The sequence below is a fragment of the Chionomys nivalis genome, chromosome 17, assembly GCF_950005125.1.
Source record: "Chionomys nivalis chromosome 17, mChiNiv1.1, whole genome shotgun sequence".
In the NCBI taxonomy this organism is placed as follows: Eukaryota; Metazoa; Chordata; class Mammalia; order Rodentia; family Cricetidae; genus Chionomys; species Chionomys nivalis.
The window spans coordinates 34,060,535-34,088,085 of record NC_080102.1 but is presented as its reverse complement, the minus strand read 5'-3'; the positions used below and the strand labels follow the sequence as shown (position 1 = coordinate 34,088,085).

At 53.7% G+C, this 27,551-nt stretch overlaps 2 protein-coding genes across 18 annotated transcripts; one reads left to right on the top strand and one right to left on the bottom strand.

Moving 5' to 3' along the window:
• Positions 1-105: 105 nt before the first annotated feature.
• Positions 106-8,841, bottom strand: Kifc2 (kinesin family member C2). 5 transcript variants are annotated; one of them, XM_057791650.1, is made up of 19 exons: positions 8,820-8,841; positions 7,957-8,014; positions 7,635-7,716; positions 7,356-7,504; positions 7,134-7,272; positions 6,877-7,022; positions 6,730-6,795; positions 6,516-6,644; positions 5,695-5,772; positions 5,470-5,584; positions 5,286-5,395; positions 4,611-4,719; positions 4,363-4,526; positions 2,191-2,295; positions 1,978-2,099; positions 1,765-1,888; positions 1,535-1,664; positions 1,190-1,446; positions 106-1,117 (listed from the first exon to the last, which is right to left on the bottom strand). In XM_057791650.1, exons 4-19 carry the CDS (start codon positions 7,428-7,430, stop codon positions 863-865), a joined length of 2,124 nt encoding a protein of 707 aa, XP_057647633.1. In that variant the 5' UTR covers positions 7,431-7,504; positions 7,635-7,716; positions 7,957-8,014; positions 8,820-8,841; the 3' UTR covers positions 106-862. The 5 variants fall into 5 exon arrangements, with proteins under 5 accessions (XP_057647633.1, XP_057647634.1, XP_057647632.1 ...); XM_057791651.1 differs by lacking the exon at positions 8,820-8,841 and adding an exon at positions 8,671-8,687; XM_057791649.1 differs by lacking the exon at positions 8,820-8,841 and having other exon boundaries at positions 7,957-8,091.
• Positions 8,222-25,332, top strand: LOC130888571 (zinc finger TRAF-type-containing protein 1). 13 transcript variants are annotated; one of them, XM_057791655.1, is made up of 5 exons: positions 11,478-12,168; positions 19,959-20,197; positions 20,813-21,024; positions 22,349-22,413; positions 22,527-22,658. In XM_057791655.1, the coding sequence occupies exons 1-4, from the start codon at positions 11,812-11,814 to the stop codon at positions 22,390-22,392; spliced, it is 852 nt and encodes a 283-aa protein (XP_057647638.1). In that variant the 5' UTR covers positions 11,478-11,811; the 3' UTR covers positions 22,393-22,413; positions 22,527-22,658. The 13 variants fall into 13 exon arrangements, with proteins under 13 accessions (XP_057647648.1, XP_057647641.1, XP_057647642.1 ...); XM_057791665.1 differs by lacking the exons at positions 11,478-12,168; positions 19,959-20,197; positions 20,813-21,024; positions 22,349-22,413; positions 22,527-22,658 and adding exons at positions 8,222-8,356; positions 8,590-8,940; positions 9,412-9,526; positions 9,691-10,475; XM_057791658.1 differs by lacking the exons at positions 11,478-12,168; positions 19,959-20,197; positions 20,813-21,024; positions 22,349-22,413; positions 22,527-22,658 and adding exons at positions 8,222-8,356; positions 8,590-8,940; positions 9,306-9,526; positions 9,691-10,475.
• Positions 25,333-27,551: the final 2,219 nt, after the last annotated feature.

Sequence of the window (27,551 nt, the reverse complement as noted above, 5' to 3'; positions counted from 1 at the left end):
GGCAGGCAGGGGCTGTTTCTCCCTTCTACCCCTGGGTACCATTTTGATGGAGACCAGAGCTAGGAGCATGTCCACAGCAATAGCTTTAAAACACCAGGCACAGCATTGCTGAAAACCCATAACTTTAATTGGGCTACTCCAGAAAGGGGTTTGCCTCTGCTAGACACGACAGGTCTGGCCAATCACTCTCCCACACACAGGGACGGGGTCTGGAGAAGCAGTGCTCAGCCTAGGGTGGGGCATCTTCCCTTTACCCCACCCTCTCATGCCATCCATCTAGCCATCCCTCTGTCACCGCGCCTTCTTGGCTCCAGGCTGGGGGAGGGCGAGCCAAAAGTGGGTCCATTCTGAAGTCTTCCCCCACCCCTCAGCTGCTTGGGTAGGAGGTAGCACCTTTTGGGGAGAGGGTTAGGAAATGAAATCTGGACTCTACATGATTTGGGGTGGTGGAAGTAGGGGAGAGATTAACAGTAAAGGAATTTACAAGGCTTTAATTCCAAGTCTGATATTGGGGGCAGGGTGGTGAGTTGGGAAACCACTTGGTCTGGGGTCTGGTTCCTGCAGCTCCGGATCCCCCGCTGCGGGCTGTGATAAGGGCAAATGGTGATAAGGTGAGAGCTGAGGGCCTGCGGCCCAGCTGGGGGTGGAAGGGAGGAGGCTATCCTTTCTCCGAGCACGACAGTCCCTGGCCAGATCAAGAAGGCAAAGGGGAAACTAGGATTCTGGGGGCCAGCTAGGGCCTGAGTTGAAAAAAGACAAAAGAGGTTGGCCTGGAAGGTGGGGTATAGGAACTTCACTGCTGCCTCTGCCAGCAGAGGTTTGTTCCCATCCCAAGACCAGTCCTAAGGGCTTTGACCTAGATCTACGGAGGCAGGTCTGCTGGAGGCTCTAGAGTCAAGCCAGAACAGCAGTTGGGGCTGGGACTTGGAGGGCTGCCAGGAGATGGTGTAGGGGTGCAGGAAGTCCCAGTGAGTGGGGTGTCAGTACTGAGAGAAGAAGGGGTTCCGGAGCGTGGGGCTCTACGGCGCCGGGCTGGTCCCAGTTCCACTTGACCCACTCGCTCGGCGAACTTGAGCGAGCAGATCGTCTCCCCAAGATCTTCGGTCCTCGTTGAGATCTACAAGAGAGAGACACTCATACGTAGCTCTGGTGGGCAGTGCCTCAGGCTTGAGCCAGCCCAGGAACCCACCTGCAGCAGCAGCACTGCGGTGGTGCCGGCGCCAAGCGCCGGCTGTAGCAGGCGTGTAAGCTGTGAGTCTCGGAAAGGTACGTGCGGTCGTCGAGCTCGGAGTGCGGCCATCACTCCTCCTAGCGCCAGCAAAGAGCGGTTGATTGCCTGGGCCTCCCGCAGGCGCCGGGCTCCATTGGGATCTCTCGGCAGCGGGCTGGCCACCCCCGCTTTCCACACACGCTCGGATCCTGCCAGGTCCACCAGATGCAGTGTGCCTGCCAGTTCAAATGAAACCCATGTGGATGGAGACCTCTAGTTAACTGGAAACCCAGTAGGACTTAAATTAAGCACAATCAGTGGTACCTGTGCTACCCTGGGCACGAGATGGAGACGCTGAGCGCAAAGTCAACGTAACTAGGGCGTGGGAGCGTGAGCTGTGCTGGTTCATGACAGTAGCTGCCGTAGCTCGGTTGCTCCTCCCCAGACTCAGCATCTGGAGATATATATGTGTGTGTGTATCAGCTGGGGGGGCGGGGGGATGTGGTCTCTGCCCCCAGGTGGAAGCAGACGGGCCCTGAAGAGGGCAGCCTTACCTGATGCAGGGTTTCCAGGTTAGGGACGTCCCAGTGCGTGAGGCCAGCCACTTGAATTCCCCCCTGCCCTGCAGGTCCCTGCCTCACAACCAGGCGCTCTGGAGGCCCTGTAGCTAGGAGGTCCCTGGTAAGAAAGGGCGGGTTTGGTCTCTGGGCTCTAAATGTGGCTGCAGAACCCTGGGGCAAGGAGAAAGCCGCCCACGCATCCCTGACCTGACTGCCTCGTTGTAGATCTCCACCATGCTGAGGGTCACATGGTGGTGCCCTCCAGTCCCCATCTCCCGGAACAGCAACTGCAGTGCCCTAGGAGCTATGCCAGGGTCCTCAGGTGGGCCCTGAGGACAGTGTGCAGTTGCCACATTGGACTCTCATACAAACCCCCGAGGCTCCCCCACCTCCCACCCCCAAGTGTGAACTCCAACCCACCTCCATACTGTAGGTTTTCCCAGTCCCAGTCTGACCATAAGTGAAGATGCAGACACTGTATCCCTGGAGGCAAGACAGCACTGCTGGCTCTAGCTGCCTGAAGACCTAGGGACAAAAAAAACGGGCGGGAGAAGTGTCCTTAGCTCTTCCCTGTTTCCCTATTCAAGACCTGAAAGGTGGGAAAAGTGTGACTCCCCTGAGAAGTGGCTCCCCTTCCTTCCTACAGCAGGTGCGCTAGGGATTAGTGGGATAGGGACATAACAAAACTGATACTTCGGAAGAGGATGTAGAGTCCTAGGGACCAGTTAGGAGGTCCTGGGGGCAGTGGTCAAGAGCTCAGATGCCAGGGCTGGACTTCCAGGTTAAAACCTGAGGCAACTAGAAGTCAAGTACTAATCATCTTTTCTACGCTTTTCCAGGTCATTCCTCTATAGCAGCTAATGGAAATGTGTGCTGGAGAACCTGAGTAGTACTTGACAAGAAAAGAATAAAACTAAACAGGGAATGGCGGCGCACACCTTTAATCCCAACCCTCGAGAAGCAAAGGCAGGCAGATCTCTGCGTTCAAGGCCAGCCAGAGGCACACAGTGAGACCCTATCTAAAAAACAAAAACAACCACCAAAACACAGCCTGATATACTCATCTACAGAGTGAGTTCCAGGACAGCTAGAGCAACACAGAGAAACCCTGTCTCAGAAAAGCAAAACTTAAAAGGTCCAAGAGGGTCTCTGTGAGTATAGGGGTAGTCACCAGGCAAGACTAAAGGAACTCAAGCTCTGAGAAATAGAGACTGAGAGAGACATAGGGCCATGGGGCTAAAACATTCACAGTGTTGGACAGAACTGTTGTAGACACAATTAATAGCCTTGAGTACCCACTTGGCCAACTTTCATGTTAGAAGGTCCCTAGAGATTGAGCAGCTGTCATTTCTATTTCTTCTTTTTTTTTTTTTTTTTTTCTTTTTTGGCTTTTCGAGACAGGGTTTCTCTGTGTAGCTGTCCTGGAACTCACACTGTATACCAGACTGGCCTTGAACTCACAGAGATCCGCTTGCCTGTGCCTCCCAAGTGCTGGTATTAAAGGTGTGCTCCACCACCACCTGGTGTGGCTGTCATTTCTGATTGATGTCTTGATGGATGATCATATAAATGAAGTCTAGAATTGCCAGAGTGAGGATGAAAAGTTCAGAACTGGGTGGTACAAAAACAAGGAATACCGGTTGGAACCTCCTGAGAGATACCTTTGGTCCAGTCTGTTAGACTGAGGACCAAGTCCAGGCTGCCCAGAGTACAATAAAAAGTGTAGGGAGCTGTGTATGGCTGCAGTTTGAGACGGGAGATGAGGCCAGGAGATGGGAAGTCAGTCAGTGGTGGGTCTACCCCTGCCAGCCACTACATAATACCGTTTCTGAGACCAGAGCAGTCTGGGTCTTCTTTGCCAGCTCTGGCCCTAACTTAATCCTTTCTCAGCTCTGAGCCTCCACCTCAGCCCCCAGAGACTCCAGCAGCACAGTTTATGTGCAAGTGGAGACCATGTGTGAAGCAAGTTGGGGTAGACTGCTTTTCCACTGATGTCTGGCCAGAGAAGAGGGAAGAGTAGGATTGATTGGAGCAGGCAGTGGGGGAGAGCACTGGGGCTGGGAGCTGCCCTGCTCGCTCATCACCTATGCTCCACCTAACCTGCCTTAGGTCCACAAAGCAAGAAGTTCTGCCTTCACTGATGGGTAGAGCCTAAGAAGGGTGTGTTAGAGCCAGGTGGTGGTGGCGCACGCCTGTAATCCCAGCACTCAGGAGGCAGAGACAGGCGGATCTCTGGGAGTTCGAGGCCAGCCTGGTCTACAAGAGCTAGTTCCGGGACTGGCACCAAAGCTACAGAGAAACCCTGTCTCAAAAAAAAAAAAAAAAAAGAAGGGTGTGTTAGTGAAGCCATGTCTTCACCACTGTGGTACCCATCCATGCCTGTAGCCGGTTCTACACAAACAGTAACTCACCTTGGACAGGCTCAGTTGGAAGCCATTCCTGACTTCAAGGACTTTCAGCGGCTCCCTTCCCTGATGGAGCCCAGCCTCCCACCTTTTAGGTACTTAGGCAGTCATGGAAGAGGGAACGGGCCTCTTTTGGACCCAGGGGACTCTGAGGAAGGGTCAGAACAGATGCAAAGGTGGCTGTCACCTCCTCCTGGCTGGCATCTGGAGGAAAGACCCAGTCCAGGCGAAAGCGGTGCTGGCGCCCTCGGTAGCAGGTGGTGATGGTCCCCCCTTGTCCAGGCTCCACGCTCACCAGGCTAGAAGGTATTCCTTCAGCTGGTCTCAGCCGACATAGCACACGGATATTCCCTGCATTGGGGACCACACCAGCAGATTGGCTCCTCTTCTTCCATCCTGTAGTCGTCCCTGCTCCACTCCCAAAGCCAATCTTACCCTTGAGTTCCAAAAGCCTCCCTGAGCATCCAGTTGGGGGTCCCTGCTGCCCCTCTGGGAGCTGAGTCCTAGCCCCTCCTGCTGACAGAGCCCCAAGGGCCCAGGATACCTGTGAGGAAAACAAGAACAGGTGCCAGGGCAATGTCAAGTGAAGTGGGGTGCTGAGAGCAATATGACCAGCTGTGGTGCCATACAACTTTCAGTGGGTATGTACTCCTGTGGGCATCATTCAGTGAATCTGAGATAGACTCTAGGAACCATAGACAAAAATATTCATTCATTCTCTCATCTATCCTTCCTCAGCAACTGCCAGTTTTCACAGCCCAGACATGAGGACACAGAAGTTGGACACAGAAGTTGCACACAGCGTTAACCCCAGCACTCGAGAGGCAGAGGCAGGCAGATCTCTGAGTGCAAGGCCAGCCTAGGCTACAGAGTGAGTTTCAGGACAGTCAAGGCAACATAGAAACCCTGTCTTGCAACCACTACCCCCTACCCCCTAAAAAAAGAAAAAAGAAAGAGACAAATGAGGACACTTTGGGCCACTCAGAAATTATTCTGATCCAAGTGCTTACAACTGACCCACTAGTACAGACAGCTCCTGAGGGACAGAAAGGGGGAAACAATAACAGAGGCTCCCCATAGAGAAGGTACTAGGAGAGGAAAGTTCCTGACCTGGCCCTGGGCCTCACTCAGAGAGCCCTGACAACTCTGGGTAAAGGTGCTGACCAGTCCTCGGAGGTCCCCACAGCCCTGACGAAGGCTGGCCATCCGTGCCCGAAGTCCTAGAGGAGGAAGGCCATTGAGGAAAAGAACAGATTCCAGAGCATTCCCCAAACCATTTCCTCCTAGCCCTTACCTGCCAGCTGTCCATGAACTTGCTGCAGCTCCTGTCTGCAGTTCTGTTCTGTCTCCTGCTGGAGCTGCTGGAGGGCCCCTCGCAGGCCCTGCAGCTGCATCTCCTGGACTCCCAGCTGTCCCTCCCAACCCCACTTCAGTCACTGAGGAAATAGGCACCAGGCCCTGCCCCAGACGTCACCTCCCAGCATCACAGCCCCCCTTATCCCTAGGTCCCCCAGCCCACCTGGACTCGGAGGGCTTCTGTGGTGTCTTGGGCTTCTTGAAGCTGTCCCTGCAGCTCCAACAGAGCCCCTGCCTCCTCCTATAGGAGAGTGGGAGCCATATGGAAACTCTGGAAAGGGTATCCTATAGCTCCATTTCACAGACAGAAAGGCCAGATCAAGAGTGGCAAGAAGGCCGGGCGGTGGTGGCGCACGCCTTTAATCCCAGCACTTGGGAGGCAGAGGCAGGCGGATCTCTGTGAGTTCGAGACCAGCCTGGTCTACAAGAGCTAGTTCCAGGACAGGCTCCAAAACCACAGAGAAACCCTGTCTCGAAAAACCAAAAAAAAAAAAAAAAAAAAAAAAGAGTGGCAAGAAGGACGAAAGCCATGGTAACTGACTCCGTGCAGGGCTCCCTGTCCCAGTCTCTCTGTTCTCCTAAGGTTACTCAAAGAGAGCAAGAATGGGGTGGGGCCGCGCGGTGGTGGCGCACGCCTTTAATCCCAGCACTCGGGAGGCAGAGGCAGGCGGATCTCTGGGAGTCCGAGGCCAGCCTGGTCTACAAGAGCTAGTTCCGGGACGGGCACCAAAGCTACAGAGAAACCCTGTCTCGAAAAACAAAAGCAAAAAAAAAAAAAAAAGAATGGGGTGGGGGTGTCTTCTATGAGCATCAGCCTCACTGATGCAGCTACCCTACAAAGACTGTCCTGGAGTTTCTCAGTAGTTAGAGATGGGCCCCTACTAAAGCACACACAAAGGCCTGAGGAGGTTTAAGTACTGTGGCTGGATACCAGGCGTACAGGAGCCTGGACTGTAGACACCATGCAGCCAAACAGCGGAGTACCTGTGGAGCTCTGGAGAGGGGGCCAGGGCCCCCGTGCAGCAGGAGCTCCCGAGTAAGGCTCAAACTCTGTTTCAAGGCTTCATTCTCCAGTGTGAGATGCTGAACTCTTTTCTCTGAATCTGTCGCCCCCTGACAGAGAGGGATGCCATCAGGATGCACCTGGAATTCCCTTGACTTCTCAGTCTGTCTCCTGAGCCCACCCCAATAGCCTCACCACTCCCAGGCGCAGCCTGCTCAGCTCTTCTTCCTGTTGCTCCAGCTGCTGTCTCAGCTCTTCCAGCTGTGGAGGAGTCAGGGACAGGATGCCATTCCTTTTTGGGTCTCGCACCCACCCAGTCCCCGCTGTTCCTGATTCTCTTACCTGTCCAAGAATAAGCTGTTCCAGCCGCTGCCAAGCTCTCTGTTCCTCCTCCAGCTGGGGAGGCTGCAGTTCCTGGGTTTCATCCCCTGGTACCTCATCCAGGATGGGAGTGGGCTGAGAGGAGCTTTCTTCTTGTGACAGGGACCCTAAGAAGCCACAGTGAGGCCAGTTACAAGTACAGAAATGTCTGACCTAGAGAGCATAGCCGATTCTGATAGATCCAGCTCCCTCCACAAACAGTGGTACCCGTTACAAACCATCTAGAGTGGAAGACTGCACTGGGCAGGCTGACTGTGTCCCCTGGAGCAAGGCCTGTCTCCCCCTGGGGCTCCGTGTCCATGCCAGAAGGGCCAAGAGCTGACTTGTCACTGTCAACAGCGGGGGGACCTCACCAGGCTGTGCAGGAAGTAAGAATCAACAGAGGAGTTGGGGATGTGAGAAGCACAGAAGCTGGGGAAAGGCTGGAGCTGAATGCTCACCTTGCCCGGGTCAGGAGGCGTCCCACAGCTCTCTTCTGCCCCCAACTGGAGGGAAAGGAACTCAGCAAGGCGCATAAGTGCCTCTTCCAGAGACACCTCAGGTGCTCCACCCTCGGCTCCTTTCTGACCATCCTCAGATTTGGAGCAGCCTTCGAGGCCAAGTAGTGGAAGGAAGAGGCATTTCATAACACTAGTTGGAGGCTAATCTTTCTCTCTTAGTACCCCAACTTCAGGGCTCCCTCAATACCCTTCCCCAGCAGCTCCTCTGGATGCACCTACCCGCCAGGCTGTTCAGCTCGGTCCAGAGCTCTGATGTGAACTGATCGGGGCGGCGACGACCCCTAGGTTTACCACTGCTCCTCTGGGAAGAGAGTATGGGGCGTCAGTGAGGGTGCTGGCAGCATGTGGGGCTTTCCCTTCTGATATGGGCTAAGGGGTTTGGGCTGATGTTTATGACCCCAACACCTAGAGAAAAAACTGGTCTAGGAACAGCCCTATTTCCTAGCGCTGGCGCCTAAGGACATAAGCTGCACAGGTCGGCCACAACCAGATCTCAGGGTGATGGTGGTAACCAACCGCGATGCAGGCCCACTCCGCTCACCTGGGTGGGGTCGTTGGGGTCCGCGGCCGCCGCGGCCCCGCCATCCCTGCGAAAAAGACTGTAGAAGATGTAGATGAGCAGAGAGTAAAAGGCGTACATGGGGGCGCGGGGCGGCAGAGAGCACCGCTTCGCGCCGCCCCGCGTCCCCGCACCAGGACTCCGCACCCGCCCGCCGCAGTGCCCATGCGCATGCTCGCGGCGGCCGCCCCCACGGACGATCTTCCGCGGGCGGAGGGTGCACACTGACGGGCGACCGCGGGGAACTGCAAAACCTCTCCTTAAGACTCTGTCAAGCGTTTTGCAATCCCTATTTCGCAAAATAGTGGGCGCACAGAGGTCTAACGGCTGTCCAGCCTCTTTTGGGAATCCTGGCCCGCACTGCGTGGAGACCCCCACCAAGGTACGCGCGTACGCTTGCAACAGCTTTCAGTGCACAGGTGTGCAACCTCTCCTCCGGTAACCCAGCCCAGCTCCCACCCCTCCCCCCGGAGCCCGACCCAGTCCCGCCCAGACCTCCCCCTCGAGCATCACCTCGCCCCGCCCACAGCCAAGCAACCCTCCTTCGAAGCCTCACCCCCGCCCCGCCTCGCGGCTCCGCCCAGACCCCTCGAAGCGCCGCCTCTCTTCTCTCAGTCCGAACCTACTCTTCGGAAGCCCCGCCTACATCCCCGCCTCGGATCCTGGACCCTTCACCAACCCGGTGCTCGAGCAAACCTGTCCTGAAGCCGATGCGCACACCTTAACTCCCCGCACTCGGGAGGCAGAGGCAGGCGGATCTCTGTGAGTCGGAGGCCAGCCTGGTCTCTACAGCAAGTTCGAGGACTGCTAGGGCTACACAGAGAGACCCTGTGTAGAACACAAACCTGTAGTGAACATCTTCTGGTAGTGACCTCCACCCTCCCAACCCCACCCCTCCAGAGCCTCCCTCGGCCTTCCGCAGGCCCCGCCCCGCCGCTCTAGCCGGAGCTCCTCTCGTTGGTGGAGGTAAGCAGGCGGCTCGGGTCAGCGCCGCGGGAGGGCGGGCTAGGAGGCGGGGCTGACTGTTGTGGGCAGGTTCCGGCCGTGGGCTCGGTGTCGCCAGGTGCTGCCCGCGGTCTCGGGCTGGCCTGTGCTGTCGCTCCTTCCCTGCCTGGACGTGGAAGACCGTTTCTCTTCAAGCGCTAAGGACTCGGTCCCGGCCACAGCACGGGACTGCGCATCTTGCTGTTCCGAGTACCTCGCTTGGGCGCCAGGATTCCACTCCCACTCCCCTTCCCCAGTAAATTTGTCTTTCTTCCCTGCAGGTGAGTCCAGTGACCTCAGAGCTCCAAGAAGTTTGGGGCTGAATCTATCCTGATGTCTACTCATAGGTCTCTGGAGCTTGAGATTCCTGAAGAGCTGCACTAAGGACTCCAAGTCGCCAGCCTCTGTGCTTTCTTCTCTCCAAATCTGAAGCCCCCTTTCCGATCTCCTCAGACTCACTGCTGTTCAAGGTGCCATGGTCTCCAAATCCAGGAGCGAGTGGAGTACCGTCCTGTCCCACCTGGTGCTGGCAGCAGTGTCTCTGCACGCAGCGGTGAGCTCTGTACAGGTGAATAGTCTTGCTTTTCCAAACTATGTAGAAAGATCCCTGCACTAAAAGAGGGTGGTGGGAGGCTTATATGAGCCTCGGTCTCCTTGACAGCCTCAAACTCTTTCCTTTTTAGAAGGGTGGCTCCTGGCTCCTTAACATGTCTGTCTTCCCCGTGTCAACAGTCCAGTCGAGGAGCTGCTGCTGGCTTCCTGCTGCAGACCTTCGCTGCCATCACAATGTTGGCCCCGGGGCTGAGCACACATGAAGACTGTCTCGCTGGAGCTTGGGTTGCCACAGTCGTTGGTCTGCCTCTCCTGGCCTTCGATTTTCACTGGGTGAATGGGGACCGCTCCTCTGCCAATCTGCTTCTGGGAGGAGGCATGGTGTTGGCAGTGGCTGGTGACCACCTTGGACCTGAAGGGTGCTCTGTGGCTGGGCAGGCGGTACTGCTGGTGGTGGCAGTGACCATCCTTATTGTAGCTGTTTTCACCGCCAACACTTACGGGATGTGGGGGGGTGCCATGCTGGGCGTGGCAGGTCTCCTGAGCCGTCTGGAAGTGGACAGGCTGCTGTTGCTGCCAAAGGAGGATGTCTGTCGTTGGGCCCTGGCTGCAGGCAGTTGGGCCTATTGCCGGGCCCTGCACACACAGCGTCTGCAGTGGGAGTGAGACCATGGGGCTGACAGCAAGGCAGGGCTTCTGTTCCAGGTACTGCTTCCCCTCCTACTGGCCTACATCTAGAGCCTCTCCCTTAGGGGCAGGCCTGCCTCCCTCTTGAAGGGAGCCTGCTGTACTTTCACCAATCAGGGGCAGAGCTTGGGTACTAGCCCTTCTCTGGTCATGCATGTGTGGAAGTGTGCCTAAACCAGAATGCAACAAGTCTTCAGCACACTTGGGGCCTGATTCTGGGAGGAACACGGTTGTGAGTCAGAGGCCAGATTTCCAATAAACCTTAGGAATGTACAGGAGTATGGAATCTGCTTATTCTTGAGCTAGCTTCCTAAGGCCTCTAGGGTATCAGCTGATTTCCCCGAGTAAAGAAGGGGTGATGTGCTTTAACTAATAGAAGGCATTATTCACCTTGGTATTCTGGCAGACTTGCCAAGAGAACTGCAGTGTGCTGGGCATGGTGGTGCAGGCCTTTAATTCCAGTTGGGAGGCAGAGACAAGCGCATCTCTGTGAGTTCTGGGCCAGACTGGCTTCCAGAAGTTGAGTTCCAGAATGGCCAATGTTACATACAGTGAGACCCTGTATCCAAAAAATGAAAAAAAGAAAGAGAGAGAGAGAGACTTCATGCTGAAAAGACACAGCAGTTTTTGGGTCTTGTTTCCTGGGACATGGTAGATTTGCATATATCCTTGGTGGACCTGGCAGGTGGCCCTCTGGGGCAGTGACCTTCACAAGCTGGTGGCTGCCGCAGTGAAGGGCAGAAGCGGGTTGTACGTCAGCGATTCCCGGGAACTGCACATCTCTTCTGTGGACTGATTTGCTTACTACCTGTTTGCCACCCTCTTGTGTGTACAAGCCATGTCTTAGAACTTAAGAACCACACTTTCCTCTATGGACCCTTCTTCAGCCTCCAATCCCGGGGCTGGGCCGAGGGGTGGGTTAGAGTGTACCCAGTCCTTCGCTGTTCCGGTACTTGGTGTCTTGTCGACGTTTATCCCGTCGCGCAAGAGTGATCGTCAGTGGGTTTTTCCAGTTCGTGCCCTTCTACTCTAGGCAGCTAGGCCAGAGCCTGGCGCACGGAAGCCCGAATTTCGGTGGACAATGGCACAGGCACACCCCGACATGGGAGTCTAGGGGCGCTTTGCACTCTCAAGGAGTAGAAGTCTCGGTGTTTTTCCCCGACCCCAGAGCGGGTTGTACCTTTCCAGGGACGCACCCCTCCCATCTGCCCCCGTCACCCCTCGCCCCTCCAGCCTCCTGGACCCCACCTCCTTCTGTTCACCTTCTACAGTGGGCGGGCCCTCCGGCCTTCTCGCTCGTCCATTGGCGGTGGCCACCTCATCATCTAGCCCCTCGCGGCGCTACCATTGGTTTGCGCTGAGCACACGTGACCAGGAGGACGAGGGGGCGGTGGCGTGGGGGGGGTCCGCAGCGAAAACAAAGATGGCGGCCGCGCCGGGGTTGGTGGCCGGGACGGCTGCGGGCCGACGCGCGGGCCAGGCCCACTGAGGCAGCGGCGCAGCGGGCAGGTTGGAGGGTCGCCGCGGCAGCGAGAAGCCGGCAGGGGCGCGCGGCGACCCTAACTTCCAGCCGGCGAGCGCGCCGGCACCCGCCCGCCGGGCCGGCCGGACGCGATGTCCGGCGCCGAGGAGGCCGGCGGGGGTGGCCCGGCTGCGGGGCCCGCGGGTGCCGTGCCGGCCGGGGTCGGGGTAGGGGCCGGGCCTGGGGCTGCCGCGGGGCCGGCTGCGGCGGCTCTGGGCGAGGCGGCGGGGCCCGGGCTCCCGGACGAGGCGGGCCTGGCCGGCGCTCGGCAGCTGCAAGAGGCGGCCGGCGACCCTGACGCGCCGCCCAAGAAGCGGCTGCGGGCGGCCGAGGCGGCCGAGGCGGCGGCGGCGGCGGTAGCAGCGGGCAGCGGGAAGCTGGAGGAGCGGCTGTACTCGGTGCTGTGTTGCACCGTGTGCCTGGACCTGCCCAAGGCTTCCGTGTACCAGGTAGGGCCGCCGGCCCGGCACGGCGCCGCGTCGCCTGGAGGCCTAGGGCCGGTGGCCGGGAACCCTTTCCTACCCAGACATCCACCTAACAGGCCCGCGAAGCCCCGCTCCCGTCTCGAGGCTCCTGCCTTTTCTTGCTCTGAATCTCCTTTTCCGCGTTCTACGGACCCCTTTACTTCCCCGTCTGAATTTCTGCTCTCCTCCTTAGATTCCTTGTTTGCACCTTCTGCTTCCTCCAGGGTGTCCCCCTTGACATATTCCAGCTCCCATTCCGCTGACCTCGCAGAGAGCTATGAACAGGTGCCCGCCCGCCATTCCTACTCCTCATCAACACTGCCCCTTACTTCTAGACCCTCTGGAGGAAGAAGCTGCTTAAGTGGAGATAGGGCTCAAATTCTGGCAGCCACACCCCCCCAAAATCCTTCCATGCCTGAACTACTAAAGTATACCTCCTTTTCTGCCCAGTGAAGCCCGGTGTCCTTCTGAAGAACTGGAGGAAGGAAGGGCCTCTCATCCCTTCCCAGGCCTAACCTAGGTGAAGCCACCTGCTTTTTTGGTACTTTCTCCTGCCCCAACCTGGCCAGTTTTCTTACTCAGGCCCATCTCACCCATGCCAAACTGGCCTCCAAGGTTGTCCTTGCATAGAACTTTGTCCTCGCCTTTCCCATCTGAAGACCCCAGTGCGCCAGTAGGACCCAGGGTACTGTTGTCTGTGGGCCTAACATACCCTCTAGCAGGTAAAAGAGCAGGCCTCCGGTTCAGTGAGAAGTGTCTGCCCACCTTCCCCTGGTCTCTTTGCCCCTCAGTTCCCGGCCTCTGTCACCTTTCTTTGTACTTAGAGTAGCGGTAAGTGGCTGGTGAGGCCTGTTTCCCTGCTTTGCTTTAGAGCGAGCCCCTGGCGGAGAGCCAGTATAGGTCTAGTCTGTGTAGCTATTTTCCTACCTTTTGGATCTCTATGTTCTTGTCTTGGCCTGAGGTTGTTGGTGTGTGTTGAGGGATTCCAGGGACCTGAACGGACACTCACCCTCGTAGGTGTTACGCCTTTCCACAGCTGCCGGTTCTAGCACCAGTCACCTCTCCTGTTAGGAGCCATCAGAACCTGCTCACAACCCTTTTTTCTTGTCTTGGCGTCTTGGTCCTTCTTAGTGAAAGAGCTCTTCCCTACCTAGGAGTGAGAGAGAGTCCAGCAAGACGAGCCAGTGGAAGGGAGTCCCAAGGATCTCAGGGGTTTCTTGGTTGTTCCTGGCATGGTGATAGACCACATGATATTGGCTCCTGGTCTACACAGAGAGCCACTGTTGTGCTTCTGCCCAGAGTAACTAATGAGACTAGCTAGTTCAAACCAGTCTACACTGTGTTAGGGACTGCTCTGGCTTGGGCTGCTGAGGAAGTGTAATAGAGTGGCCTGTGTGGAGGGACTGCCTTCTCAGGCACCGTCCCAGACTGAAGGTGGACGCCCTTGGTGACCCAGAGGAGCTGTGGGTGTTGACATTGATCTCTAGGCTCTGCCACTAGCCCCCTTCCCATCTCCTTTCTGTGTAGGTAAATAACCTAGAGCAAAGACGTTCCCCTGTCACCTGGAAAGGCTGGGAGAATTCTCTAGAATATGGGATTTTGGAAGAGCCTTGGGGCGAATGTTGGAACTTTGCCTGCACACAGATCTGTAAAATGGGAGTGCAGCGAGAGGAAGGAAGGAAGTTTCCTAGCATCTTAGAGTGTTGCCAGAGTCTCCTACCAGTGCAGTATAGCTCTGGAGGGTCCTTTTGCTGTCCCTACCAAAGTGCCAGGTAGGCCTCTTCAGGGTTCTTCCCTAGTCTTCTCAGGATTTGAGCACAGGTGTCAGTATCCCTGGCCAGGATCCACTGCTGGTCACCACCTCTGCCTGAGCTCAGCTCTTGTGTTTTCCGCTAGCCTTCTTGTCTAACCCGTGTTGATGGGCTGTCCATCTCTTTAGACCAGTTTCCACCTTCAACTTTCGCTGGCAATATTTGCCTGACCTCAGCAGAACACATGGCTCCAGGTGGCCCCATCCATGCTGTGCATCCTGGGAGCTGACTCAGATGCTCTGCTGGAGTGGAAAGTGGGTAACCACACTATGCCAGGCATTGGACTGTGGGGAAAACTCCATGGGCCACTGGAGTTGGCTGGGTGTGTGGTAACTTGAGAGTGCTTTATCCATATACCACCTGTGCTGCCAGGGACGCACTGGGAAGTGAACAAGAGCAGGGTATGTATGTGGGCTCATCCACTTAGTCCTAAGATAGCCTTAGAACCTGCAGGGCTGATTCCCATGGCCCATACTCATACGCTGACATATCACAGACTAGAAAATTTGCTCAGGTTGTCTAACCAAGGCCGTCCACCAAGTAGCTCTTATCCCTGGGGCCTGTGTCAAGTCCTGCAGCAGGTACAACAGGTGCTTGCTTTGATGTTCTCTATGTGGGTGTTAGGTATATCCTGGGCAACTGGCCTAGCAAGATGTGTAGCCACCTTCCCAAGTCTAGGGTGGGCCCTTCCAAAGTCAGGCAGGCATTATGGCAGGTGCCTGGTATTTGGCATGAAGGCTGGAGGGAAACCCACATAAGAACTTGTGGTTAGTCCAACCTGGGCAGATGGACAGGCAGTTTGCTCTGGCTCCCTGTTCTGGATGTACTCATGAGGCCAGAGGGCAATGTAACCAGTCAGTAGCTACACATTGTAAGTGCCTTGTCTGTGGGAGTCCCAGCCTGAGAAGTTGCAACTGTAGCCTGTGCCCTGACCTACTTCCCCTAGCTTTCCCGCTACAGCCCTTCACATACAGCCTAGAATGGACTTTTGTAAGATAGACCCAGCCTTGACCCATTCATTCCTTGGGTATCAACCAGGCTCAGCCTCTTCGCGCTGCATCTGGCAAAGATACTGCTCCTTCTTCCCACCCTTCAAAAACCTTTGAGTTGAGGGATCACTTAAGTGGGCCTCAGACATAGAACACAGTGAATCCAGCTCTGTCTGATAGAGGCCCAGACACTTTCTGTGACCAGGAACCTGTTTCATTGTTCCACTGTTCTACATGTTTTCCACTTGAGTTACCCTCTCCATGTCCCTACCTGCCTCTTTGATTCTTCTTTGGCCTAACTAACAAAACCCATCTTGGGCCCTCTGTTCTCCCTTTGACAAGGATTCCCTTCCTTTCCTATTCTGCCCCAGAGGATGGTTGATATATTCTGCTTTTCCCTTTGCCTCTGAGTATGGAGAGACTGAATATCTGGTTGAGAAGAAGTCCAGAGAACATTTGTCCCACCTCTGCCCAGGCCCCCTTCTGAGATTGATTGGTGTCTGGGACTATCACACACATGGCAATGGTGATCCTTCCTTCACCCTCTTTTCCTCCTTTTTTTTTTTTTTTTTTTTTTTTTTTTGGTTTTTCGAGGCAGGGTTTCTCTGTAGCTTTGGTGCCTGTCCCGGAACTAGCTCTTGTAGACCAGGCTGGCCTCGAACTCAAAGATTCCTCCTTTATTTTTATGTGCATGAGTGTTTTGCCCGCATGTGTGTATATGCACCATGTATGTGCCTGGTGCCTACAGAGTTCAGATCCTCTGAAACAGGACTTATGGATGACTGTGAGCCACAGCAGGTGCTGTTAATTGCTGAGCCAACTCTCTGGCCCCTGATTAGTTCTTTGAGGCAGGAATAGGTCTGCTTAGGATCTAAGGAAGAACTGTAAGCTTTTTGTTTTGGATTTGGGGGGGGGGGGTGTTGATAGTTTGTTTTGAGTTACTTTTTTTTTTTTTATATATTTATTTATTTATTATGTATACAATGTTCTGTCTGTGTGTATGCCTGCAGGCCAGAAGAGGGCATCAGACCTCATTACAGATGGTTGTGAGCCACCATGTGGTTGCTGGGAATTGAACTCAGGACCTTTGGAAGAGCAGGCAATGCTCTTAACCGCTGAGCCATCTCTCCAGCCCGAGTTACTTTTAAATCTAAGCGGTGTTCATTTCTGAGTAAAAGCTACAGCTGAATCATGAATATGGCTAACCTAGAATTTCAACTCTAGCCTCAGCAGAACGGTCTTGTCACACTGGCTGTGTACCCATGGACAAGGAGCCAGTTCTGCTCAGGCCCATGCTTGGTTATGGAAGTTCAAGAAACTGGGTCAATCCTCAAGGTGCCACTAGCCCTGATTCCTTACCTGCATCCAAGACACCATGGGAGACTCTAGAGAAAAAGAGTCTCCAGGTGACTGAGCAGCACTTTGGTATTAGTGCATTTGGGTACCAGTAACTTATGTTAAGCGTCTGTGAGTACATGATGCCCTGAGCAGGAGGGTAGGCTGTTCATATGGATCTGGGTACCATCATAATATTTTGGGCCCCCTATGTTTGTGAGGACTATGTTCTAGGCTTGAAAGAGACTGACTGACCACAAGGAACTTGTAACCAACTATAAGTTGTAGAGAACCCATTTCTAAGACCTGCTTATAGCTCAGCGGCAGGGCTTCTCTGTGAGCATAGCTATTCCACCTATCTCCTTTCACCCAAAGGAGAGCCCAGCTCAAATAGAACACTCCTGCCCTTGTATAGATGCACAGTCTGAGCACATGTGAATTGCCTGCAGGTCAGTAGGTGGAAGGGCTGGGTGCTGGCCTGCAAGTATAGGAGCAGCAAATGACTGTTTCTGGACAATTTAAGGAGCCTAGAACCTTAGCCCCATGGAGATGGAGCTCTCTAGGCTTTGACATGGATAACTGCAGAGGTGGCATTTGTTCTGAGGCTGCTATAATCTGAGTGTCAAGCTTTGCTACAACACATTGCCTCTCCTACCTCATCCTGTGCCCAGGAAGAAACTGAGACCAACAGAGAGAAGACGAAAAGTCCAGGATCATGTTATTGGTGACCTATAGGATAAGGGCAGAGCTCAAAGTGAGTGCCAAGTCAGTATCTGTCACTAGAGGGCCTGGAAAGACCTACAGTGTTTTCTTGGGTGTGAGTCCAGAGTTTGCCTGGCCTGGCCATTGCAGGAGCAGTTCTGGAGGGGTCTAGGCACTGAAACTGCCACTATGGAGTCATCTGTGGCCAAGCTTCTGCATAGGCAATGGGCACAAGTTAGGGGATAGGCACAATCTCTCCCGCTAAGGCTAAATGTGGCTGCCCTGGACCTATATTTGAAGTTAGGTCTTGCTCAGGAAGTTACAGGAAGGTGCTAGACTTGTGCGTTATGTACAGCTTACCTAGACACCGTCCCTAAGATGGCTGGTGAGGGGCTCTAAGAGGGTTTGCCTTGAATCTTGGTTAGGCCAGTATGCCAGAGAACATCTTGGGACTTGTTCTGCCACTTAGAGCCCAACTGTCAGGGCTGTGGCACCTCACTTTTCCCAGACCTTGCAAACTTCCCCAGAGTCCCAGAGGGACCCAGAGGAAAGCAGGGTAGGTATGACTTTCCTGTGGAATGGAGTTGATTTGAGTCTGGAATTCCCAGGAGAATAGGCCCTGTGGCCAGACCTAGCCCAGGCTTAGGTGGCTTCCACGGTTGGGGGCAGGAGTGATACTGAAGAGCAGTGATAGGATTGACAGCCTCACCCTCTCATTAGGGGGCCCAGCACTCCTTTCCAAGTCTGCTTGGGCTGAGATTCAGAGCAGCTATCCACTGCATGGTTTAGAAACCTTGAGAGGAGCAGACTGCAGCCAGGAAAAATGCTGTTGCCCCTCTGCTCAGGCTGGTAAACCCTAAAAGTGACTGTAGACCTGAGCCCAGAAGCCCAGAGCTTCCTCTAAGTTCGGGCAGCTTGCCAGAAAGTGACTCAAGCTGTGCACGTGGATTGGTGGGGCTGCAAGGTCCTGGGGTATCCTAGTGCCAGTGTCTTGCTGGGTGAACTTCTGTTATTTTTAAGAGAGGGTCTTATGTAGCCCAGAAGTCATTTTGTATTCCAATCTTACTTTAAACAGTCCTGCCTCTGCCTCTGCCTCCTGAGTTCTGAGCTTATACCACTCCCAGTTCTGGGTAGAGTTCTTGGAGGATGCTATGTGGTCATACCCCGCTTCTATGGGGGTGTCCTGAGATTGCCTTTCTGAAATAGATGAGCATTTAATTTTGTGTTGTATTCGCTCCTGCCTTCCAGAAGGAACAGTAGTCACTGTCCCAGGAAGTCCCCAGGCAGATGGGGTATAAGAAGACTGTGACTTGGGCCCTTGGTCAGCGCATGTCACGTCTGTACCCAGCTCCAGACCTGGAGTGGGCACAGCAGAGTGGTTGTTCCATCTCCATTTTAGATAGCCCACATTCTGGCTGGCCCCTGCCATGTCCTCTTTATCCAGGCCCAGATCAGCCAGGCTACTCTCTTCATAGTTGCATGTTTTAATTTTTCAGTCAAACTTATGTTTGTCTATAGATATATATGGTATCCCTGTGGGCATGGGTTCTGCATCAGACTTCTGTCACCATCAGTCTTAAGCATGTAGGTTCCATCAGACAGTCTGTTGACACATGCGATAAGATGGTAGCTAAGGTTTATTAATCATGACAGTTACGCAGATGGAACCTCCTGGAGTGGCCAGGCAGTAACTACTTATGTCTCTTTCCTAATGCACACTACACTGTACAGAGCAGCCGCAGCATGGTAGCCTGATATATTGGTTTCTCTCTCTTTCCCTTTTGTTTTTGTTTTTCAAGACAGGGCTTCTCTGTGTAGACCTGGCTGTCCTGAAACTCCCTCTGTAGACCACACCGGCCTTAAACTCACAGAGATCTACCTACCTTTGCCTCCCGAGTGCTAGGATTAAAGGTGTGCACCACCATACCCAGCTATTGGTCTCCCCTTTAACACTGAGTCCCTCATGGTGTGAGAGGGCTTTCTCATAGTGGAAGCCCACCCTGGTATAGGGTTCTTGACCCATCCAGTTTTTTTTGTTTCTGGAATTTTCTTTTTTCAATACTGAGGATTGAACCCAGGACCTCAAGCTTGCTAGGTAGGCATTCTATCGATGAGCCACATGCCCAACCCGACCCACCCAGTATTTTTTGTGGTACCAAATGATACCCAGTGTATATTGACTCTGTAAGAGACCCAGGTTCTAACAGTTTTTGTCTATGTAAGCAAGGACCTCCAGCTGTCAGGTCTGCTCCAGCTGATCCCGTTTATATCAGCTCAACTCAGTACCAGGTCCCACCTAACTTCAGCCTGAGCCAACTTAGCCTCCTGCCTGCCATAGGCTTTGTGCCATTGGCTCTGGAGCAACCCCAGTAGGTAGTTGCCCTCCCTGGGTGCTAGCAACTGCTGGTTCTCATCTCTATTATCAGCAAGGGCTGGTTATGGAAGGGCCAGGATTGATCTCAACCTGAGCCACTCCTAGTCCCCACATGAATAGCCTTTTGGAAGCCAAGGGAAACATGCCTGCTTCAGCAGCAACCATGACCCCCATGAACAGCTGCTTGCTAGGTATCCCTGCCAGGTCAAGCAAAAAAACAGGCTTTTATGGGAAAACTGGAAAAGCCAGGTTCCAAGCCCAGATGTGGTCAAGTCAGTTTCCATCCAGGAAACTGCTTTAGATGTAGCCAGGACCCTCGTGACATGATAAGGACCTGCTCTTGACAAAAACAGAGTTAGCTCTATCCTGGCATGACCCTCCAAGAAACTCTCAGTGTTTGTTAAATACCAGCAAGACTTGGGAACCTGTGGGTACTCCTCTACTCTCCTCACCTAAAATCCCTCAGGACATCTGCTCTGACTGAGCCCAGCAGGTGTGGGTGGGCACGTGTGCGTGCAAGGATCCACAGGACTGTGAGCTTCACCTCCCTTTCCTTCTCCGCAGTGTACTAACGGTCACTTGATGTGCGCTGGCTGTTTTATCCACCTACTAGCAGATGCCCGGCTGAAGGAGGAGCAGGCCACATGTCCCAACTGTCGTTGTGAGATCAGTAAGAGCCTCTGCTGCCGGAACCTGGCCGTGGAGAAAGCTGTGAGCGAACTGCCTTCAGAGTGTGGCTTCTGTCTGCGTCAGTTCCCTCGCTCCCTCCTAGAGAGGCACCAGAAAGAGGAATGCCAGGACAGGTAACCATGGTGAAGGTGGGGCCTTGTGATCACACATGTGGGCCCTGGGGACCACATATACAGCCCAGAAATAACCCTGTAGGCCCAGGTGGTGAGAGCATGCCTTTGCATAGAAGACAGTTAGGGTCTACACTAGTTGCTCTCTGGATAAGATCGTAATCCTCTAGAATTCTCTGTGGCTATTGGCTAGGCCCTTAGAAAGTCCAGTACAGCAGGATCAGTTTGAAAGCTCTGGAAAGTTTGAGTGAGACTCTTTTGTTTGGCAACCCAGTCCCAGCACATAGAAACAACCACTTGCCAGGCAAGGCCCTGGCACCAAGAGCTTTCCTAGAATGAGGCTATGTATCATAGTCAACAGCCACTCACCTCTAGGCAGAGAGACATCAGTACTGGGCACAGGAGGCATGTTGGCTAAAAGCTGTAGAGTTCTCTCTCCTTCAGTTTCCCTGCCTCTTTCACATACATAGCTACGTGTGGTCTGAGTGGCTGCGCTCAAAATTCATTGTGTCTTAAAGGGAAGGGCTTGTGGTTGGACAGAAGTAGCCTATGAAATACTTCTGGGCACGGCTATTTGCCCCAGCCACAGAGATGACCACTGTTCTCAACTCCTTCCAGGGTGACACAGTGCAAGTACAAGCGTATTGGCTGCCCGTGGCATGGCCCTTTCCATGAGCTGACAGTGCATGAAGCTGCATGTGCTCACCCAACCAAGACAGGCAATGAGTTGATGGAGATCCTAGATGAGATGGATCAGAGCCACCGCAAGGAGATGCAACTCTACAACAGCATCTTCAGCCTGCTCAGCTTTGAGAAGATTGGCTACACAGGTGAGGCACCCCACATTCCCCTGCATGCCACACAGGTACTGTTTGGGGCTAGAGGCTCCAGAGAGGCAGTAGGCTTTGGGGAGTGGGCACAGGCTGCGCCGATGGCCAAGCTCTGGGAAAGCTCCAGATGGGCAGGAAGATGTCTTGGGGAAGAAGATAGGTTGGAGATTGAGTGAAAGGAGGGATGCACCTGCATGGCTCTTACAGAGGTCCTTCCCACCTGTCCTCCCTGCCTCTGCCCACCACCCTGGCAAGATGACCCCCCCTCACTGTATGGGGATCCACAGATTTGGGGTGTTGGGTCTAACTAGAAAATTGGGTATGTTTGGGGCAGTCTGGGAGCTTGGGGGCCTTACCTTTGGAGCACAGAACAAGAAGAGCATTCCATCAAGTCAGGTCCTGTCTGCAGATGTTCACTGAAGGCCACATGGCCTCCTAAGACTGGCAAGAAGCTTGGACAGGGCTCCAGAACAAGCTGAGGGTCTCAGCTCAGACTGTAGAACTGGGAGTGGATGCCTACATATGAGTAGACTGAACTGGGCCTATGCTCACTGGATCTCATGGCTCCCAGGCATCTGCCACCAACTTTGAACATGTCGGGGAGCAGGAGCCAGACCACAACTTGTACCAGAGAACAAGAAGCACCTGCTGATACTGGGGCAACTCGGGGAAACTTCATTCCCTCTGCTGCTCAACCTACGGCAGGTGGCCAGCTCAGAGCACCCAGGGCAGTCCTGGACAGTCAGTCATGCCATGCTGCCTAGACTAGCCCAAACAGGCCTGAGATGCAAAGGGCCCAGGGGCCTGCATCAGCAGAAAACTCTGGTTCTTGGTTAAGAATAGCCTTGGCTGATCTCATGGCCTGTGGGGTCTGGGTGGGCCAGGCCATGTGGCTACAGCAGAGGCTGGGTGGGAAGACCTGTCCCCAAAAGAAGGACTGGCTACCTAAGAGCCCATACATCCACAGCAGGACGTGCCAGCCACAGGACCGCAAAGGCAGGTCTGCCTGCTAAGCGACAGCCTACAAACAGCCGGGCAGAATCCACATCACAGTCAACATCAAGGACTTGGCACTCCCCTTGGGCAGGACCAGATACCATCTGCCCACCTGCCGGCTTTTCTGGCAGCTTTGTATCAGAACCAATAAAGTGCACTTGTTCTCAGAACTGTATCCTGTCTGTGTGTCTGCTTACCCCGCCCCTTCGGGGACAGGGGACTGAGGGTAAGGAGGGTGGCTCTATGGGTTGGCCACTCCTGGGCCACATGGCCTAATGTCCCACAGCCTCAGGACTCTCCAGCTAACTGGTGTTAATTCTGTTTGTAGTTGTTCCCCCAATGTGCACTTCCATTTGCCATAATTGCGTTTGACAAGTAGAACACGCTATCTGGGTAAGTTGCCTTCCTCCCTGGCTGAGCCTGTCCTTGGCCTGTTGGGGAAGGCGCCACCCCCTGGCCCTCCCCAGCACTAACAGTTGGCTGTCTGGCCCTGTCTGTCTCCACAGAGGTTCAGTTCCGGCCTTATCGCACTGATGACTTCATCACACGCCTGTACTATGAAACACCACGGTTCACAGTACTGAACCAGACATGGGTCCTGAAGGCTCGTGTGAATGACTCGGAGCGCAACCCCAACCTGTCGTGCAAGCGCACACTTTCCTTCCAGCTACTCCTCAAGAGCAAGGTCACAGCGCCCCTGGAGTGTTCTTTTCTTCTGCTCAAGGGCCCATATGATGATGTGAGGATCAGTCCTGTCATCTACCACTTTGTCTTCACCAATGAGAGCAACGAGACGGACTATGTGCCGCTGCCCATCATCGACTCTGTGGAGTGCAACAAGCTGCTGGCTGCCAAGAACATTAACCTGCGGCTCTTCCTGTTCCAAATACAGAAGTAGGCTGGGCCCAGGACACCTGAGGAACAGAGGGCTGCAGTCCAGTAGTGCTGTCCCACCCCTCCCTGGCTTGGCAGCAGCTTCACACAACTATTTGATCATTTTAGCAAAGGAGGAGAACAAACAAAATCAAACACTGAGAAAGTCTGCATGCGTGTGCAATGGGGTCCCCGCCTCTGGCTCACCTTCCTCCCCTTTGCCTTCCACCTCCTGCAGGCAGCCAGAGGCTGGGCTGACCACAGTGGAAACAGTACTCTGGGCTCCTCAGGCACAGGTGGTGAGGAGGGCAAGAAGCCAACCACCCTTACCCCAGCTCCCATCCTCTCATCGAGGTGGCACGGTGGTTCTCTGGCCAGGCTCAGGGGCCCTGGCTGACTTCAGACAGCATATTTGATTGCAATTAAAAAGGCAGCCTTGTTTCCTACTTTCTGTTTTGTTGGAGGGGAAGGTGTGGCTGTGAATGGACCTCATATGGGAGATTTGGTTTGGCCTGGTGGCCAGAACCTGTCCTGTCCCTGATACTGCACCTATGTGTGCACCCCAGGAGAGACTTAAGAGACACTGCCTCCCCCACAGTCTTATCAGAGGTTGGGACTAAAGCCTGGCCAGTGAGCCAGAGGGTTGGGCTTCCCCAGCTGCCACTCAGAGGAAACAGGACTTGGTTAGTAGGGCTCAGCAAATGTTTTCGGAATGCAGGGTGAAATTCTGTCTCTTCGAGGAAAAAATGAAACTCTACAGGCTCTTTAAGTGATGTGATTTTAGCAAGAAATAACCCATTCGCTTAACTCAGCATAGAGGGCCAGGTGTCCTCAGAGTGCCGAGGAGGCAGCCATTGTCTGTGAGACCTGTATTTAATGGTGGCAGGGGCACCGCAGGACCAAGGCAGAGCAGCATGGTTTATCGCCTAGGCAACGCCGGCCTTCCCCTTGCTGGGCCATTCACAGATTCTCTGAGTTGTGGTTGTAAGCAGGACAAGTATTAGGGCCTCACAGAATATGAAGCAGCCACGCTTGATAGGGCTAGGCCCTGATCCTCTCTTCCTTGGGTTCCTCAGAGATACTGAGAAAGGTAGGACTTGTCTCCTTCTGTCTTTGCTTAGGAGATGAGGCTCTTCTATCATAGCTTTTTGTTGCTTTAATACCAAAGAACCGGTTTCCTCTGCCCTAACCAGACCTCCACATGCCTCAAAGTAGTTCCCACCATCCCATGCAAACTGCCTGGGCCTGAAGTGTCCTGTACCTTCCAAGTTAAGGGACAGGGTAGTCTTGGCCAGGTGGGTGCAAGTACTAATGTTCGACCCACCCTGACCTTCAAGAAGGCAAAGAGCTGAGAAATGAAGAGAAGGAACTGTGACACGGGGTATAGGTCCCATCTGTTTTCCTGAATACGGCCAGTGTGGCCCTTCTGCCTTCTCATAGGCTGAGAGGTTTTCAGCACCTGTTTGGCTTCCTGCATGGGGCTTGTGGGAGTTCTCCTGCAAACGTGACCAGGCTGGGAAGGGTAAGAAGGCCAATATTTGGCTTCTGCCTACTACGAAGGACCCCATGCCAGATCCCAGCACATCCATGGGAGCAGATGCAGCTCCTTGATTTTCTCTGCCTTTAGGGGTAGCCTCTCAAGCTCTTTGGAAAACAGAGGAGGCCCCTCTAGAAGTCCCTCTAGATTCTAAGGTGTTAGTATGAAAAGGCAGGGCAAGGCCAGCTTGCCCTAATAACCTGTGTCTAGATGTGTGAGGGACTGATTCACAGAAGGCAGCCTAAAAGTCTCCTGGGGAGAAACAGGACAGGAGGCTTATTCCCCCATGGGCACAAGCCAGCAAGGACACTGTGCATGAGAGTGAAGCTGGGCTGGCAGGGGCTCAGAGACAACAGTTGAGCTCTGAGTATCTGTGGAGATGAAAGGCATACCCCAAGGCACAGGTAGGGCTGGAGTCATGCCCAGCTGAGATCCACCTAGGGGTGTGGGTGTCCAAGAGTCCCCAGGAGGACTACAGCAGCCTCCTAGTGACATGCTCGGTGTGGCCGCTTCACTATGACTGTCTTGTGCAGCAGTTGAGCCTTCTAACCTAGAGGAACCAGACGTGGAGAAGACTAGTGTGTCTCTTGGCTCTGCTAGGGACTGGCATACAGACCTTCAGCATCGTCACTATGAGCTCTTGGGGGGAGCACCATATCTCCAGGCTTGTGTCCAGAGTCTTGTTATCTTGCTGTCCTAACCTGGCTCTTTTTCTGTTGTCTCTGAGGATGGGAGAGGGGTTCAGCCTCAGTAGGTGTTGGGGAGGCTGCCAGAGGAGGTTGCATAGGCCAACCCAGGCCTCCCCCCTCCACCTGTCTCATCCCCACTTCCTGTGAGCACCACGTCCCTCAGTTTGCCCAAAGTGAGACATTTACAAAACAATAAAAATAATTTTCTAATGAGCAGAGCAAGAAGTGTTTTTATGATTGCTGGAAATGACTTACATGTCAGTTCTGCCGTTTGCATTTTCTTTGAGTATTTTCTGTATGTACCTGTAGTTAAAAAAATAATTCCAAACCATGTTTTGTCTGTGTTTCCTTACCAGAAGACAGCCTCAGGGTGGGGCTTCCTGTGCTCTGCTAGCCTGCCTTGCTCATCAGCCTGTACCCCATCCCCAGGCTCCAGTTGTGTGAAGCACCCGGATAGAGAAGCTGGATTGTCTCTAAAGGGAGATTGACTCCACAAAGTTGTCTCTGACTTACACACGTGCCATGGCATGTGTGCCTCCCAAATAATAATAATAGTTTTTTAAAGATGCTTGTAAAATACAGCCTTCTAGGGCAAGGCACGGTCTGAGAAAACTTTCCCACAATACCGCATACAGTAGAGCAGCTGGATCTCAACAGGCTCCTATTTTATGAATCCTAGGGCTGGACAGAAAGCAATTCGTGGTCTTCCCGACAGCCTTGGGGCCTGCTCCTTGTCTTAAGCCTCTTGATTCTGTCCCTTCCTCCCACTCCACCCTTCTTTCACAGTGTCCCTCACCAGCCTGCCCGCTAGGCAGTAGACTTAATTTTAGAGGCATGCTTTGGATGGGAAAGGCTGGCCTCTGTAGCTGGCCTCTGTAGCTGGCCTCTGTAGCTGGCCTCTGTAGCTGGCCTCTGTAGCTGCTCTGACATCCTGAGACCCATCACGACCTGGTCTAACAGCTGCCCTTCGTCTGCCTGTGTCCGATTTTCCTTTTCACCGGACACAACTCCGGAAAGATCTCACCACATCCTTGCAGCCTTCAGGTAGCAAGGCCCAGACCTGCCCAGCCCCAGCCTGCAGCAGGTGGCTGATAGGGTCAGCGGGGTCAAGGGGCCCCTCTTAGGCCTATATCTGCCTTCAGTATCACTCTCTTCCCAGCAGGTGTTACCATCTGTCCTCTAGCTGGGTCTTCTACTCCATGGTTTTGAGGTTTGGTTGGTTGGTTGGTTGGTTTTCTTTTAGTTTTTCTCTGCTGTTTTGGTTTTAGTTTTTTTGTTTGTTTGCTTGCTTTGTTTTCTGAGATAGGGTCTCTCTAAGTAGCCCTGGCTGTCCTGGAACTCACTGTATAGACCAGGAGGACCTTGAACTCAAAGACATCACCTGCCTCTGCCTCCCAAATGCTGGGATTAAAGGTGTGTGTGCTCTCACTGTTGTCATTACAATAGAAGACACACTATCTGCTGACTAGTGTGGTGATTCCAGCGCCTGGGAAGTGGCAGATCTCCGAGTTCAAGACCAGCCAGGGCTAATCAGAGAAACTCTGTCCCAAAAAAACAAAGGAAAAAGACCCTAGGACTCAGCTGGGTGGTAGTGGTGGTGGCACATGCCTTAATCCCAGTACTCAGGAGGCAGAGGCAGACGGATCTCTGTAAGCTACAAAGAAACCCTGATTCAAAAAAACCAAAAAAAAAAAAAAAAAAAAAGAGAGAGAGAGAAAGAAAGACAGACTCCAGACTCCTCTCCTCTCCTCTCTATCCCACTCCTATGGCTTTGTGGGCTCCGCACTGTTTTCCCTGGGACCCTCAGTGCACAGTCTGGTAGATGCTGACTGTTGAGGTTGCCTCATAACCAGGGGTGAGAGCTCCATCTCACAACAAGTGCTTGGTCTTCAGCGTAATGGGGAACAGAGTACCCCAAATCACAGGATTCCAAGGACAGTTCCAGGCCTTTTGCAGATGAAGAATCTGTATTGGTTTCAGTTCTCCAGCCTAGAATGTAACGCAATGTCTTTCAGTACAAAGCTATGCAGTTTTCAAGTGTCTTTATTGCATCTTCTGGGAATACCAACGCCCACATAAAGAAACTTTCTGTTTAGTTCAGAAAGCACATTCCTCCCCTTCCTCATTCCGGAGACCTTCTGTCCTTTCCCCAGGGCATCTGACAGTTCCATAAAGTCCTCATTCCCAACTGTTTCTTTGTATAGTATTGTTTGTTTGGGTTTTTCAGGACAGGGTTTCTCTTTGAAGTCCTGGCTGTCCTGGAACTCACTCTGTAGATCTGGCCTCAAACTCATCGAGAGAGATCAACCTGCCTCTATCTCCTGGGTGCTGGGATTAAAGGTATGTGCCATCACTGGCTAGATTTTTTTGCAATGATTTGTTTTGTTTTTACTCTATGTGTATTGACGTTTTGCTTGCATGTATGTCTGTGT

Coding starts and splice junctions, on each gene's coding strand:
- Kifc2 (XM_057791648.1), bottom strand. CDS start 8,055: ATGTACGCCTTTTACTCTCTGCTCATCTACATCTTCTACAGTCTTTTT. Junction 7,023..7,133: donor GCAGTCTTCCACTCTAGATG/GTTTGTAACGGG, acceptor GTGGCTTCTTAG/GGTCCCTGTCACAAGAAGAA. Junction 6,645..6,729: donor GCAGGCTGCGCCTGGGAGTG/GTGAGGCTATTG, acceptor CCTCTCTGTCAG/GGGGCGACAGATTCAGAGAA.
- LOC130888571 (XM_057791654.1), top strand. CDS start 11,812: ATGTCCGGCGCCGAGGAGGCCGGCGGGGGTGGCCCGGCTGCGGGGCCC. Junction 20,198..20,812: donor AAAGAGGAATGCCAGGACAG/GTAACCATGGTG, acceptor AACTCCTTCCAG/GGTGACACAGTGCAAGTACA. Junction 21,025..22,526: donor TGAGAAGATTGGCTACACAG/GTGAGGCACCCC, acceptor CTGTCTCCACAG/AGGTTCAGTTCCGGCCTTAT.